The sequence below is a fragment of the Perca flavescens genome, chromosome 14, assembly GCF_004354835.1.
Source record: "Perca flavescens isolate YP-PL-M2 chromosome 14, PFLA_1.0, whole genome shotgun sequence".
Lineage (NCBI taxonomy): Eukaryota > Metazoa > Chordata > Actinopteri > Perciformes > Percidae > Perca > Perca flavescens.
Window position 1 is genome coordinate 16,706,076 of NC_041344.1, and position 17,505 is coordinate 16,723,580.

At 41.7% G+C, this 17,505-nt stretch overlaps 1 protein-coding gene across 1 annotated transcript in view; it reads right to left on the reverse strand.

Annotated features, from left to right (window-relative positions):
- The window catches only part of LOC114568267 (ras/Rap GTPase-activating protein SynGAP), a 44,259-nt gene that overhangs the window by 18,908 nt on the left and 7,846 nt on the right, over positions 1-17,505 (reverse strand). The window contains exons 4-12 of the mRNA XM_028597760.1: positions 11,839-11,927; positions 11,482-11,603; positions 3,876-4,029; positions 3,042-3,140; positions 2,694-2,933; positions 2,271-2,606; positions 1,985-2,129; positions 1,328-1,472; positions 781-1,017 (exon numbers count right to left, since the gene is read on the reverse strand). Coding sequence (XP_028453561.1) covers positions 781-1,017; positions 1,328-1,472; positions 1,985-2,129; positions 2,271-2,606; positions 2,694-2,933; positions 3,042-3,140; positions 3,876-4,029; positions 11,482-11,603; positions 11,839-11,883 — 1,523 coding nt within the window. The 5' untranslated portion in view covers positions 11,884-11,927. The remainder of the gene's footprint in view (positions 1-780; positions 1,018-1,327; positions 1,473-1,984; positions 2,130-2,270; positions 2,607-2,693; positions 2,934-3,041; positions 3,141-3,875; positions 4,030-11,481; positions 11,604-11,838; positions 11,928-17,505) is intronic.

Below are 17,505 nucleotides of genomic sequence, written 5' to 3' on the forward strand. Positions count from 1 at the left end.
AGATCCGGTTTCCCTACACTGTGCGACAACAGTCGTACGTACACTTATAGTAAGGATCCTACACACAGTTTTATAAATGAGACCCCAGGAGTCTGTAGGAGTTGAGTTAAATTTAATCTCATATTTTGTAAATTAAAAAGGTATGTGGACAGTGATTGTTCTGTACTTTTGATGTCCTGCACATATTCATTATGTAAAACAATATATACGCCTATATACTGTATATGCCTTCACCATCCTGGGAAAAAAATACTTGCCATTGGGAGCTGCCCACTTTGAGCTTAATTTTGGCTCTTCAGAAACCTATGGGTGACATCACGAAGACTACGTCCATATTTTATACAGTCTATGGCTTAAACTTATAACCAGGAAACTCCAAAAACCAGATCATAACTGAGGTACTAATGTGCATGTTAACACATGCCAGAGTATTTGGACATGTGAAAACAGGTGGGCGTACATGAGAGGGAGATTGTAAATCCTGTTCTTTTTAAAAGTTTTTCAGATGCTTTTTCAATTAATCATTTAGAATATTCAAGAAAATGTCAGTAAAGGGTATAAAGTGAAGGTAGGAGCAAATGTGTCGCAGCTGAAAGCCTTGGAAATAACTGTAGGTGAGTAACAGTTTATACCCTCACAGTCAAAACTGCAAGCCTCTATTGATGTCATGTTACTCTGCGACATGCATCCCACCTTACACAAGCGTCGTCTAACAAATCTAAAAATGAACTGAATTGAATTAACATTGGTGTAAGAGGACAGGTGCTGACAGGGACTCACTTGCTGAAGCTGGCCAGGTTCTGCATCACCTTGGCTATGAGCGTGAGTGTGCGGGATGTGCGCTCAGCGGGGTACTCCTGCATTAGGTTGAACAGGGAGGGGGACATGATGGCTGGGCACATGAAGCGAAGAAATAGGGAGGAGCTGATGAGGCTGTCGGCGAGATCCTCTCTTCCACGCTCAGCACATCTGGCTCTCCACGAGGCAAAAACTTCCTTCAGCTCCCGGGGAAATATGCTGAAACAAGAAAATGTTATTACCCCATTGTCAAGGAGAATGGCAAGATCAAATCCAGCAGCTTATCCACAGCCTTCAGGAACTCAGCAAGGTCAAGGGACTAAAATATACGGAAAATTACAGGACCAGCTCAGGATGGAGAATGTGTTTATGATTACATAACGTTGATGATTTTACTGATAACATCACTGGATAGAAAACCATTTAATTATTAAATAATAAAAATGTTCAAATTCAGTTATTTCAGTTTCAATATCAAAGTTTGCATAAATAAAGCTTTCATATTGTTGTTACCACGAAGAAAACTAACCAGAGAGAGTTGATGATCTTGCAGAGTAACAGCTCACAACACATTCGTAGGTTGGCTTGATGGTCAGCGAGGACTGACGGCGGGACACGCATGGGATCCACCTCACAGTTCTCCTCAGACTCGTATAAGGCTCGAATGAAGTCACCTGTAAATTGTAGATCACACAGTCATTATGTTTCCCAAAATGCATTATCCAAATGTTTAGCCCAAAACTGCTTTGACAGATGGATCAGAAGTACATGATAGTGCATGATAGTGCATATACTGTACCTCTAAAAGCTGTACCTCTCACAATGCATAAAATAAGAAAATTACACCATGTAACATGATTATGAAAATGTTAAAATTACCTAAAATGTACGTATATTACAAACCCAAACAATGGCCGTTTGGAGGAAGTCAATATTAAAAATGTAAAAAATATACAGGATTCGTAATAAATAAGAAAAACGTGAAAGATTACTTATATGCCTTTGTATTAATTACAGTATATTGTAAAATGTCACAAAAAAATATCAAACAATCTCAACAATGTTAGTTGTATTGCTAAATGACATATGTTTATGCTGAAATTTAGTCTGACACAGCTTCAAATACTCCTTTCATCTGATTACATACACAGTGATGTGCAGTAGGGTTTATCTACAGCAGCCTCACCTATAGCATCCTTGAGGTATCGGTGACCTATCAGTTTGAGGTACTCTTCCACAGCTTTTGTAGCTAGCGTGTTCTCACGAAAGATCAAGTGCTCACGGTCCATGAACCGATCCACCTCACACATCGCCATGTCAGACAGGAACTCCTAAACAGGGATTAAAAAGGGTAAATCTTACTTTGATTTTAATTATTGCTTATTGCAATGAAATAAACCTACAATTCATACAGATAAAAGCAATGATTTATGGGAAAACAACATGCAGGTTAAATTTCAAACCTTGTTTACCTTTGTCTTTCCTGTGCTTTGCAGGATGTGCACCAGAGCAAACGCCACCTCCTCTTTGCTTTTCACACTCAACAGAGGCTCCAGAACTGCACACAGTGTTCGGTAGTTGTTGGTAATGTACTCCGCAAACTCCTTGTACAGCTCCATTGGAAGGATGTTCATTGTCTGGTAGCGAGACTTAACACGTAGGGAGGCGTTGATCACTTTAGTACTTCCAACACCACCGCTTTTGGCCAAGACACTGGACTGTACCACCGGGTACCACTGCTCGACAAACTGCCGCCCAGTGATGCTGGAGATGGGGATGCTGACAAGGCCAAGGTATGTGCTTTTCTCCTAGATTACCAAGCAAAACATTTCTTTTAAATATTTGCACAATAAAAAAAATTTCGACAAATGATTTTTCAATAAACAAGACATTACCTTGCGTCTTTTTTTATCAGTTTCCTTGTAGAGGTGCAAACGAAGGCTACGAATGGTAGGCAAATTGTTAAATTCAAAATGCTCGCCCCAGAAGACTGTGTCGGTCCGGGGTTTGCTTGTGGTGCGAGCGTACAGCATGTCATCCAGACACAGCTCACAATAATAACGTTTCTTAGCCGGAAGGTCTCGAGCTTCAATGATCCACAACTTGAGCACATTGTCCACTCGTCTGCTGTTGTCCTGGAAGTAAAACGAGGAGTTCTGTTACTGCATTATAACAGTCCTTATTTACATCAGTCCTTAATATTAATACCTAGATCTTGTGATGAAATAATCTATTATATCTACTTTGTTAGGTTTGACAGCGCGTTGCAGATTTTCAATCCACTTGTCTCTCTCAGAAGCTGAACGGCAGGCAAAACATTTTGTCCCTGAATTGGTGGTCACCTGCAGACAAAAAGTTTTGATATATTTTGTAAAATATTCCTGTAACAACAATTATTTTCACTATCAATTAATCTGTTGATTGTTTTTTCCCAATTAAAGGTGCCGTAGGTAGGATTGCGAAGAGCCTGGACTTAGCCAAAAAATTTGAACATCAACAACTTCTCAGTCCCTCCCCCCTTTCTGCTAAAGCCCAAAACGGTCTCCTAAGCCCCTCACCCCAGAAGGGAGAATGAATGTGTGTGCATGAGCAGTAATTAACACGCAGTTAGCCCCCCGGCCCTGATTGGTGCATCTGAACAGGTAGCTGTGGATTTTTGCAAATCACACTACAGGCTGTAGGTGGTGCCAGAGGAGCCGGATTTCTTTTTTTTAATTACCTCCTTCATGTAGTTCTACTCGAACATATGGTCAGTTTCAGCAAATATGACAGAAAGTTAGTTTTATAAGTCTTACCTACTGCACCTTTAATCTGTTAGTCTATAAAATGTGTTATAGATTAGGTAGCGTCTTCAAATTGCTTGTTTTGTTTATAACTCAAAATAATAAATTTGCATTTATATAAAAAGGGTGAAACAGCAAATTCTGAGAATTTGATATTTTTACATACTAAGAACATTTTAAAGAATTTAATTAAATTGGTTGGTTGGCTAAAAAAAAAAGTACAATTAGTATTAAAAAATATGTCCATTAGAAGGCAGGTAAAGCCAGGGAGAATGAAACAGTTATACAACACACCTCAAAGCAGTACTCTTGTCCTAAAATGCTAGAGTGGACAGGTTTGATTATGGCATCTTCATCCAAAACTAGGTCCAAAGCTTCTGCAGCGCTGCTAGGAGAAAGTAGGGATTCATGGGAGTGGGATTCTTTGAAGCTCTGCATCAAGCGTGTCCTGGTGAGAGAATTCAGATATGATCATACTAGAATCATATTTTATATTATATATATATATATATATACACACAATCCAGAAATATTTTTATATATCAAAACATGAGTCACGGCAGCTCAGAAATCCTCACTTCTGCAAATGATTTTTCAGATCTGATCCTTTTATAATGAGTCTATGGAAAAGCTAAGAATACCAGATTTTCAGTTTTGGTGTTTTCAGTTTGTTCTGTTTACTCGACTCATGTGAGTCATACTGCATGTTAGAGAAATTGGCCAGCAGTGTCTCAGTTTGTGGTGTTGTCTGAAAAATGTAATGTAATTCTTCTAATTTCCTACAACTGAAGGAATAAGAATAATAAAAAGAATTTAAAACAAATGCAAATGTAATGTTGGTATTGCCTACTTTGTAAATGGGGGGCTAGTCTGCAGAAATACTGTAGTGCAGTAAAAGGCACAGTGGATTAGACCTGATCATTGGGTTACAGGAAAAAGAAAAGTGGCGGTGAAAAAGGAAGCAAAAAGGTGAGCATAAGCTCCCTCTCAGGTGAATCAAGGTCAGTGGGCCAATTGAAAAACAAAAATGTAGTGAGAAAACACTTTGCTTTTAGAGTTAGATGAGAAGATTGATACCCTCTCTGCTGTGTTAGATGTGAAGCTAGAGTCAGCAGGTGATTAGCTTAGCTTAGCATAAAGGCTTGAAGCAGGGGGAGCTAGCCTGGTTCTGTCCAAAAGGTATAAAAATATGATCTCCCAAAATGCGGAATTATTCCTTTAACATTTTTCTGAAACTATCTTTGAAGAAGAATGAGCTATAAATGTTGCATTCATCTGCACTGAGAAACTGGAGCTAGCATGCTGCATTATTAACATTGGCTTTGAACACAAGAGAAAAATATATAGGAAAGAAAAAGCTTTGAACAGCTTTGAAGAAACACCTGATAATTAAGCAGCAAATGAGGAGCACTAATTTAAGGCCAGATTTAATGTTGGTCAGAGTTGCAGTGAATCGTCTAGTTTGAGAAACAGTGCCATCGCAGAATGCAGAACATGATAAAGGCTTTGGTACACCGACTTGGCAGCAGAGGTAGAGCAGCTGCGTTGGAAAGCTAGAGTGTGAAGTTGGACGCAGAGGATTTACAGCAAAGTCAACTTAACACTATTGAATGAATTAAGCGTGTGTGGGCAGAACTCAAAGCAGGCTGTGAAGGCAGCTGTCTGAGGCAGCGGTGGAAGCTGGTGAAGGCTGTGGTTAGAGGGGAAAGCACGCTGAGACAGTAAGTTACTTTAACCCAAAAACCATTAAGCTACCTCCACCACCTCCTTTAGTGCTGCCTCCACACAATACATTTCTAATATAATTTGTTTTAACATTTATTCTAGGCTTTTATGTTTGCACTCACCCTGTATTTTACTAGAAAGGGTTTTTACATCCTGTGCTTAACATCCACATCTGCCCTGAAAATGTGTATTATGCATCTCCTGTGGCGGGAGGATAGTGTACTGTCAGCGTTATGTTTTTTTCTTTCTGCATCTTTACATCTCCCATATGTGCATCGCAACTGGATTGTGTGAGAACTGCATAAAATTTTGGTCACAATGCAAGTCCGAAACCCCCAGGGTTGTGACCTTAAGTCAGTGTACAAAACAAGAAAAAAAGTCTTGAGAGCATGTAGAGCTGCAAGTTTTTGCATCCTGATGATCGGAAAACAAAAGTCACAATGACGTGATAAATGTAGGCATACATTTTACTTGAATGTCCAACAGACAGACCGTTGAAATTAAGATATTTTACCAAGATGACAGTCGTGACAGTTTTATGTAGTTTTCCCTTTTGGTCACTGATGAAAAGTGTACCACCTGCACAAACCACAAATGATTTTAAATAGACGAGGGTTCAACCCCAGTCAGACTTTTGTCAGGTCAAAATTTTTAAACAGGGTCACCATATATGTATACACCAATAGGCTGATAGACTTTATGATGACAGATGTAATTAACAATCCAACCCCCCCAGGGTGCCTGAAAGCTTTGGAAAAGCTCCAACCATCTGTCAATGTGTCACTAAATGCAATGTCTTTCATTCTGCAGGGCTTCGCTTTTGTCAGAGTGGTTGATGAAAAGCCACAGTTCAGGTGAAGAGTGTGAGATGTATTCACATTATGCTTACATGTTAAATTTGCATCAAAAATCATCATCAAAAAATACCTCTAATTTCTTTTCCTGTAAAAACAAAAAATATATATTTTTGATATGCAGTTGCATAAATGTATTCAATCAAATGTGATTTGGGGTGCTAACTAACCCCACCAATCATATCAAATTCCAGGCCCCCAGGAAGTGCTCTCAGCCTTGCAGACAATTTTTTCCAGTGGCCACTCGCATGATTGCAACAAAAAATCCCCCTGCGCCAAAAAAAGATTTTCCCCATAGGCCACCATTGTTAAAAAGATGTCTGTAAAACTCTTGACAATACACCTTGAACTGCAAACAAGGTGGATTATGAGGTTGAATCCATAGATCTTTTACATTTGAAAAAAATTAAGCCAAGAATAGCGATTTAAAAACCTTTGACCTCACCACAATGTAAAGTCTATGGGCCGAGCAGGAGCTTGCGGGCGAGGCCGTAGGGAGAATCACTTCTGTGCATATTAATTCACAGAAGTAAACCCGGACGATTAAACACTTTTTGGGTGTATGCGCCAGGCAACAACTCTATTGAACTGAATGGGCGCCATTTTGGAATCCAGTATTTTATGATATATATATGTATCCATGATCAATCCGTGCTTGAGTATTAGCTAGTAGGTAGCTAGCAAAGTGATATAATAACATAGGTGGATTGGATTGGATTTCAGCTGGAAAAAGATTTGACTGACAGCGAATTTAATCGGATCATAGGTAGAAAATAAACTCAGTGATGTCAGTTATACAGCAATGTCTAGCTAATGTTTGTTAGCGTTTACTAAAATTGGCCACCATAAGCTACTGGTCATACCAGACCAGGCAAGGCTTTAACAGCAAAACACAGAGTGTATTGAGATGAGCAAGGTTATGCTTGTATTGCTTATGAATTCAGCTTTTTATTTAGAAAAGAAAGAATGTGATATTTCTTCTTTCAAAAGTTACTTAGACTCATTTGAGGTAAAACTACATGATGCAAACATAACAGTTTCACAAACAGTATCAGTACCCTGAGTAACTGCCACATTCTGCTTTACACATCATTACAGTTAACAATCAGCTTGTTCTGCAATGAGGGGCAACCTTGAAGCTAGGTATTGAGGTTAGCAATGTTCTAGCTGCAGCTTAAAAAGAAATGTAGCCTTTAGCAGCAAAAGTGAGAGCTTTCGATGCAAAAGCAATTCTAGCATAAGGTATTAACAGATAAAGTACACCCAGTACAGAGCGGCATGTTAACCATCCAAGCAAGAACAGATCTGATTGTTGATGGTGGAGTAGCATCCAAAGCTTAAAGCTGCTCCAGATCTAAGTGCATAAATTGTCTTTTTTAAGTTACATGTACCGTGTACGTTATCTTTGTGATAGCTGTGGGGCAGAAATGTGGCTCAGTGGCTTTACACCATCACCTCACAGTAAACAGGGGCACCCTGGTGGTTAAGACGCACACCAGCCACAATGTTCCTTGACTTGATTCCATCTGGGAACATTTGTTGCACGTCATACCCCTCTCTTTCTCACATTTCTTGTAAGGCTTTGCAGTGTCAACAATCAAATAAAGGCAAAAATGCCAAAATAGTCTGTGGTTCTTTCTGCGTGCAGTTAATGTATTCTCCCTGGCTTTGTGTGGGTTTCCGCTGGGTGCTCCAGCTTCCTCCCACAGTCCAAGAACATGATCCCGAGGAACACAGAATCCATGCTGCAATTATTTTTAGGTTTTATTTTTTTTTGATTCACATATGTATGTTCAAAAACTTCAAAAACCCCAATGAAGAAGCAAGGTAGAGATGGAGTGACCCTGCCCGGAGGAAGCCGGGGCCCCGCCTGGAGCCAGGCCCAGACGGCGGGCTCGCCGGGCGAGCGCCTGGTGGCGGGTTTGCCACGGAGCCCGGCCGGGCACAGCCCGAACAAGCTACGTGGCTCCCATCTCTCCAGCCCATGGGCCCACCACCTGTGGGAGGAACCGTTGGGGTCGGGTGCGATGCCACATGGGTGGCAGTGAAGGTCAGGGGCCTCGACGGACCAGACCCGGGCGGCAGACGCTGGCTCTGGGGACGTGGAACGTCACCTCTCTGTGGGGAAGGAGCCGGAACTGGTGCGGGAGGTGGAGCGCTACCGGTTAGATCTGGTGGGGCTTACCTCTCACGCACAGTCTCGGTTCTGGAACCATACTCCTGGATAGGGGTTGGACTCTTTTCTTCTCCGGTGTTGCCCAGGGTGTGAGGCGCCGGGCGGGTGGGGGATACTCACAAGCCCCGGCTGAGCGCCCGCTGTGTTGGAGTTTACCCCGTGGACGAGAGGGTCGCCTCCCTCGCCTGCGGGTTGTGGGGGGGAAAACTCTGACTGTTGTTTGTGCATATGCACCAAACAGGAGTTCGGAGTATTCGGCCTTCTTGGAGACCTTGACTGGAGTCCTGCATGGGGCTCCAGTGGGGACTCCATTGTTCTGCTGGGGGACTTCAACGCACACGTGGGCAATGATGGAGACACCTGGAGGCGTGATTGGGAGGAACGGCCTCCTGATCTAAACCAGAGTGGTTGTTTGTTGTTGGACTTCTGTGCTAGTCATGGATTGTCTATAACGAACACCATGTTCGAACATAGGGATGCTCATAAGTGTACCTGGTACCAGAGCACCCTAGGCCAAGGTCAATGATCGATTTCATAATCGTTTCATCTGATCTGAGGCCGTATGTTTTGGACACTTCGGGTGAAGAGAGGGGCAGAGCTGTCAACCGATCACCATCTGGTGGTGAGTTGGGTCAGGGGGGGGGAAGACTCTGGACAGACCTGGTAAGCCCAAACGTGTAGTGCGGGTAAATTGGGAACGTCTGGAGGAGGCCCCTGTCCGACAGACTTTCAACTCACACCTCCGGGCGGAGCTTTTCGTGCATCCCTGTGGAGGCTGGGGGCATTGAACCCGAGTGGACAATGTTCAAAGTTTCCATTGCTGAAGCTGCGGCGAGGAGCTGTGGTCTTAGGATCTTAGGTGCCTCAAGGGGCGGTAACCCACGAACACCGTGGTGGACACCAGTGGTCAGGGAAGCCGTCCGACTGAAGAAGGAGTCCTTCCGGGATATGTTATCTCGGAGGACTCCGGAGGCGGTTGCAGGGTACCGGCGGGCCCGGCGGGCTGCAGCCTCTGCCGTGAAAGAGGCAAAGCAGCGGGTGTGGGAGAAGTTTGGAGAAGACATGGAGAAGGACTTTCGGTCGGCACCAAAGTGTTTCTGGAAAACTGTTCGCCACCTCAGGAGGGGGGGGGAAGGGGGAACCATCCAAGCTGTGTACAGTAAGGATGGGACACTGTTGACCTCCACTGAGGAGGTAATAGGGCGGTGGAAGGAGCACTTTGAGGAACTCCTGAATCCGACTAATACGCCCTCTATGTTAGAGGCAGAGCTGGAGGATAACGGGGATTGTCGTCGATTTCCCAGGCGGAAGTCACTGATGTAGTCAAACAACTACACAGTGGCAAAGCCCCGGGGATTGATGAGATCCGTCCAGAAATGCTCAAGGCTCTGGGTGTGGAGGGGCTGTCCTGGTTGACACGCCTCTTCAACATTGCGTGGAAGTCTGGGACGGTGCCAAAGGAGTGGCAGACTGGGGTGGTGGTTCCTCTTTTTAAAAAGGGGGACCGGAGGGTGTGTGCCAATTATAGAGGTATCACACTTCTCAGCCTCCCTGGTAAAGTCTACTCCAAGGTGCTGGAAAGGAGGGTTCGGCCGATAGTCGAACCTCGGGTTGAGGAGGAACAATGCGGATTCCGTCCTGGTCGTGGAACAACGGACCAGCTCTTCACTCTCGCAAGGATCCTGGAGGGAGCCTGGGAGTATGCCCAACCGGGTCTACATGTGTTTTGTGGATTTGGAGAAGGCGTATGACCGGGTCCCCGGGAGATACTGTGGGAGGTGCTGCGGGAGTATGGGGTGAGGGGGTCTCTACTCAGGGCCATCCAATCTCTGTATGACCAAAGTGAGAGCTGTGTCCGGGTTCTCGGTAGTAAGTCGGACTCGTTTCAGGTGAGGGTTGGCCTCCGCCAGGGCTGCGCTTTGTCACCAATCCTGTTTGTAATATTTATGGACAGGATATCGAGGCGTAGTCGGGGTGGGGAGGGGTTGCAGTTTGGTGGGCTGGGGATCTCATCGCTGCTCTTTGCAGATGATGTGGTCCTGATGGCATCATCGGCCTGCGACCTTCAGCACTCACTGGATCGGTTCGCAACCGAGTGTGAAGCGGTTGGGATGAGGATCAGCACCTCTAAATCGGAGGCCATGGTTCTCAGCAGGAAACCGATGGAATGCCTTCTCCAGGTAGGGAATGAGTCCTTACCCCAAGTGAAGGAGTTCAAGTACCTTGGGGTTTTGTTCGCGAGTGAGGGGACAATGGAGCGGGAGATTGGTCGGAGAATCGGGCGCAGCGGGTGCGGTATTGCATTCAATCTATCGCACCGCCAGACGAAAAGAGAGTTGAGCCAGAAGGCAAAGCTCTCGATCTACCGGGTCAGTTTTCGTTCCTACCCTCACCTATGGTCATGAAGGCTGGGTCATGACCGAAAGAACGAGATCCAGGGTACAAGCGGCGAAATGGGTTTCCTCAGGAGGGTGGCTGGCGTCTCCCTTAGAGATAGGGTGAGAAGCTCAGTCATCCGTGAGGAGCTCGGAGTAGAGCCGCTGCTCCTTTGCGTCGAAAGGAGCCAGTTGAGGTGGTTCGGGCATCTGGTAAGGATGCCCCTGGGCGCCTCCCTAGGGAGGTGTTCCAGGCACGCCCAGCTGGGAGGAGGCCTCGGGAAGACCCAGGACTAGGTGGAGGGATTATATCTCCAACCTGGCCTGGGAACGCCGATCCCCAGTCGGAGCTGGTTAATGTTGCTCGGGAAAGGGAAGTTTGGGGTCCCCTGCTGGAGCTGCTCCCCCCGCGACCCGACACCGGATAAGCGGACGAAGATGGATGGATGGATGGATGGATGGATGGATATGTATTGCATGATCTTGACACAACAAAAACTTGAACATACAGTCATGCCTTATGTCTACTGGTTATAGATTATAACCACATTATAAATCTATGCATTTTAACGTATTGCTCATGACAAGACAGTTTGGGTAGAATATATGTGTTAGACCTGCGATAAACTGGCAACCTGCCACTGTGTTTTTCCGGCTTTTGCCTGAAAACATGCTGACACAAACGACAACCCCTACGTGACACTAAATAAGAAAACGGTTGGTTCAAAACTTGAATAATATGAACGCTTTATACAGTAAAGGTTACTTACCTCTCTTGGTCAGCACTTCGAAACCTGGGCAAAATCATTTGTCTGAAGCTGCTGGTCCGATCAAGTTTGGGCTGACTTTTGGCCCTCTTGATGGAGCCCTTTAGCCTTCGATTGAGAAAACTCTTAAGTTTCAGCAAAGGGAAAACAGAAAATAATAAGTAAATAGTAAAAACACTATATACATAAGTAATAAAGTCAGTATTGGTACAATTTTAATGTGGCTTAACTTTAACAATGCAAGACAGACAAAAACAATGCAAGTGTTGATCTACTCACAATAACAAAGAGACGTTAGGGACGTTACAAGATATCTATTCTATAGATAACAAAAGACAATCTTCCAATAATAAAACTCACCGGCTGTCTAAAGGGCTGTGGGGTGGTATTGGGAGGGGTCTCCATGCTTGACTGTCTTACAGAGGCAAAACTTGCCCTGCGAGATTGGTCTATGAGAAGAGAAAGAAAAAATAGAACATAGACATTAGAGACATGAAATCATTGTCAACAAATGCATGTGTTCAACATTAACAAATGCAGCTGTTCAACCTCAAAGCACAAGTTCAAGTAAATATATTATTTTAATGATTTTCTTAAGGTTTATTATTTTTGGAGTATACCAAAATGCTGGGAATATTAGGATGTTCATGATGAACTGTGAAAACTGTCTGTGAGTCAGACTAATGGCTGCTGAGTTATGGCCATTTAAATTTAGCATGTTGCCGTAGGGCTGTTGCTGAGTAAATTTCCATCAAGTTTTGCAAGATTGCTAAGACAGAGTGTATCTGTGTTTGTGTCATCTAAATTAGGAAGCAATTACACAATGTGTAACAATTATGACAATTTAATGTCAAATGGGTCACACCTACTTTGGAAGACAATAGTAGGAAAATGGTATGGAATCAGAAAAAAATACTTTTTGAGCTCATCCGAAAACACTTTGTACCAGACTTGGAAAAAGAATAGATAAAATATGTAAGAGAAGTGTTTTTCCTCTCCACTTTGAATGACAATTACCATTGTGTGTTGGCTTAAAACATGAGCCCATGAACAATTTTACAGAAATGTTATGATGCAATAACAAAATGACACAAAATGTCCCTTGAAATGGGTCACAATAGGAATGAAACACATTAGTACAATATTGCAGCTTAACTGATAACGTTGTTAGAATGTTGAGTTGTAATAACTTGAATTGTTATATTCTTTTTCTTGTAAATTATCCAAGTAATATTTCTTGACGTTATTGTCACATTATCACTAAAAATTTACAATATGTCAATCAGTTAAGGGACATTTTATTACATTTTGGCAAGTTATTACATTATCTTATTCATAGCTTGTGTCTTTACCTTGCAGCTGCTGGTCACATACAGAAAGGGAATTAGCATAAAAAAAAACATGACAAAAAAATAATAATCACAAATAAGCTATCAGCACGTCAACAATGCAGAATAGGAGGTGTAAGGGAAGCTCACCAACAAGGACAGACAGACACAAAGAACAACATTGTGATAGTCTTAGATGCTATTTATTGCCCCTCCATTGGAAAACTTCCTGTATCCATGGCCACTGGAAAATGATTAAAAAACCTGATGTGAGAACTAAAGTGGATATACTTCTTTATATAGTGGGAAGAAGTAATGATGAGTCATCTTGAACTTCATGGTCTTTGACTTTGGGCTTGTGCAAACTGGAACATGATGATGGATCTATAAAAGTATAGACTGCCGTCTGTAGGGAATCAGATCTGATGCTTTCTCTACATGACTGTGTGTTGGCTATGGAAGATAAAGCCAATGCACAGGAGCATCCTTCAGAGGCCGAAATCCTTGTCTCTCCATACAAACAACAACAGAAATGGAAGAAGGATTTTATAAACAGATCTTTCTATTTTTTTGGGACGTAAATCTTCCCTCCTGAAAGATTATCTTTTTTTTCTCAGCCTGGTTCCAGAGATGGATTAGACATTGCCAGTTAGCTACCTAGATACATTTAGTAAATAAATAGTGACGGAAAAATGGTGACAAGCGTGGATGAGATTGACGCCGCCCTGCACGTCGTTGTAAATCGCGTTATAGAAATGACAACTCTCAAACCGCAGTTTTTGTCAAGTGAAATATGACACTGGACTGTTACAGTATAAATCCGATAACATGAACACAATGTCAGGCTGAATGACAAAAAGCTTGACAAAATGGTGCAATTATTAGAGACTGTCCTCCCCCAAAAATCGCCCACAAGTCGTTTGTTCAAGTAGCAATTACATTGATATTTAAGTTTATAGTGGCGGCACCCTCTAGTGGCCATAGTAATTATGACGGAAGCAAAGCAGGAAGTAAGGAGACGTAGTTCAAATTCAGCGTAGGGAGGTAGGTTGGGGTCATGGATGGTTCAAACAAACACAGGAATTTCACCCAAAAGACCGGGGTTCTTGACTGCTCCGTTTGTTCTGCATCACATGCGTAACTGGAAGATGAAGTAACGTCACATTTTAACTCAAATCACAACCTTTTTTCCTAAACTTAACTAAGTCATTTTGGTGCCTAAACCTAATCAAACTCCAACCGTTTTAAAATCCAATCCAAATTCCAAATTAATTTATAGATCACATATAAAAACAACAGTTGACCATAGGCTGTTAACGGCATGTTTCAAACCACAACTGCCACGTTAAATGTTTAGATATGAGGAAGAAAAAATGGGTCCAATTAGAGAGTAGAAATAAAGAAACCTATATAAGCGTATGGTTTGGAGGACTTGTTGGATTATCAGGCTACCAATTTCCAGCTAAACACAGTTCATGGTTTGTAAAGACGGCGATACAAGAAGGAAGGAAGCATGTCTAAATGTAAAACGTTGCCCTTACTTGATGCCAAAGACAATTTTCTTTTAGCCCTGGTCGTACAATAAAGCCACATCCTATTATATATTCATTTATTGTTAGGATGTTATTCATTTTCTAAGCTGGTTGTGTAATCATACATTGTGATCCTTTGAAAGTGTGCCATAAAATGTCAGATTAATCCGTAGGTTGGTCTCTTAAAGCTGAAATCCTGATTACGTTTCATGTTGATATTTATTCTGCTCTTCTATTTTTGTCTGTGATTGATCCAATGGAGCATTTTTTTTTTTGAAATTCCCCAATTACCCAATGAAGCTGTTTTTTTTTCCCTTTGCAACATGGAAACAAGACACCCTGTCATCCTATGATTTCCTCGCTCCCAAAGCCTCTGAGTAGGCGACTCTCAAGGTTCTATTCTGATTCCAAGCTAATTGTTTGGTATCCATGGAAACAATTCCAAGGGCTCCTACTTGAACTGTAGAAGGTATTGGCATAAAACTGCACAATACAGATGATGAAAGACACAAAGTAACATGCTGACAACACTGTGTTTCTGGTAACAGTGAAGTGGGTGAACTGATCAGACCTATCTTCCTCATCTGAAGAAAATATTTCAAATTCTTTTGTGTCTCATGTGGGGCTGAATCTGCAGGATTATTTAGCATATTTGAAATTTTGAACATCACTGCTATTAAAACTGCCACCTGCTTCATGTGGTGCTCTAAGTAAACGTGACATATTATAACGCATGGATGCGATCACATTGACTATTCTGAATGTAAATTGCTGTCAGGACTGAGTGTGTGGGTGGCAACAGCCTCTAGCTAACTGTGATACAGAGGAAGAGAAAGACAGAAAGAGGAAGACTGTGAGTGGGTGTTGGAGAAACATACTTAACCTTTAGTATATATATATATATATATATATATATATATATATATATATATATATCTCTATTAATACACATTTGGAAACTTTACTTTTTTAATAAATTGACTAAAATCATAACCTTTTTTCCACAGAATAGATTTTTTTTGTCACAGGCATAAAAATAGAAGCAGTATTAGATACTGTGTGCCAACCCTCGAAGTAATCATGGCATAAGCAGTCCTGCTAAATACCAACTGTGAAATAGTTTTTAATAATAAGGAAATCTCAAAGCAGCTATTAATTTATTAAAAGATGTACTTAATGAAAACTGACCCTAACTTTACATCTAACTCACGGGAAACAAACTTTACCGAAACAACAATTACTACAATTAGAGATGCACCGATTCAATCCGCCGGATTGATATCAGCACCAATACTGACATTATTAGCCGGACTGGGTATCGGCTACGACACCAATTTACATTAAATACATTTACTTTATTAATTTCATTCCACCGAGATGCATCACAGAGCACCATAGGAAGTCATTTCTGCCTGTGGCCATCAAATTTTACAACTTCAACAAGAGTGTCTGGCACTCCAGACTGGCCCTTGGACTTATTTCACCTAAAGCAACTTTAACTTTTAACTTCTTTAACCTATTTATAATTTCTGCACAATAATAATTGATGTGCCAATCTCTGGTATTAATACTGCATTTATATTGTACATTTATTTATACTATTCTTGCATTTTAAGACAATCATAGATCCATTTTTCCACACTGAACCCCGAGTTGCCCCCGATGCTGTGCATCGGAGTGTAAATGTGCGTGACTGATTATCTGATGAGCAGGTGGCACCTTGTACGGCAGCCTTGGCCACAGTGAATGGTGAATGGTTCCTGTACAATGTTAAAGCGCTTTGAGTAGTCGTTGAGACTAGAAAAGCGTTACATAAGAACAGTCCATTTACATTTAATAGCAGCTGGGAAAAAAAAATTAAATAAAGTATGTGTGGTGGTGAAGCAGCTCCAGAAAGATCTTGCAAAACAAAACAAAAAACAAATTCAATCTTATAGTTTGTTTGTAAAGATAAATTAGCATTGACAAAGTCGCAGTTTTATGGCGACACTTCAGGTGAGCACAAAAGTCATTGAGAATTATTGTTAAAAAGAAAGGCTTTTCATTTATTTTTTTATCTGGAGGACACAACTATGACTGAAAAATAAGCATGGTCCAAATTCCCACAGAGAATACTGCCGGGACAGTATACTGTATACTGTAGATGTCAGGGTGGTAAGTTGTTGTTATATAGTACAATGACTTTTCTAACTGCAATATTAATGCTTGTATTTAAACACCTAAAATCACGTCATAAAAATCACTCACTTTTTGGATTGGACATAAAAGTATGACTGTAATAAACAGCAAAGTTTAAATGAAAGATTATGCCAATGCAGATACTTTTACTGATGCCACTTTGCATCCCAAAGAAAAAAAACAAAATTATAGTGAGAAATAAAACATCTCTTATCATCATTTGCATTTTCACTCGTGATGAGAATCTGCATTGCTACTAAATAAGGTGGTGTCCTTTCTGACAGATGTTCTGTTTGTTTAACGTTACATGTGTGAGGCCTCTTTGAGATTTACGTCTCGCAATTCGCTACATTGAGGGTGGGAGCTGAGGAGAAAATTGAGTGAGCTTATTTTTATTGAGACTGTCCACAATGTTGATGGTGCAGCAGTCCACTTTGTCTTGAGGTGACTGTGTTTCCAGTTACAGATCACACACACAAGATCTCGTTATGTCTGTCTGGAGCATCTGACAAGGAGGAGCCTCTGGTGACTCACAGACAGGCCTGCTGAGGCAGATGTCGCATTCATGTCATATGGAAGCCTCCTTAATTGCCATATTCCAACTAGTAAATACTGTTCATGTCAACAACAAAATGGTAATTGTGGCTCGGAAGTTGTTGTTTTTCCGACAGCTCCAATATGTGCATAAGTCAATGTGTCAAGGTATCCTGATGAAATCTTAATTTAATGCGGTTATCAAGCACACTTTTTACCCATACTGCATAATCTGCCAATCATAAAACAGTTGTTGAACATTGGGGAATAGGTTATCAATTAGGCCTGCACGATTCGGGGAAAAATATGAATCACTATTTTTTAGCTTAGAATTGATATCACGATTCTCTGCCACGATTTCTTTTCTCACAAAGTGTAATGTTTATTGCACACATGAAAGATGACAAAACAAAACAAATTGGCAGTACCAAACATAGATTTTTTTTTTGCCACCT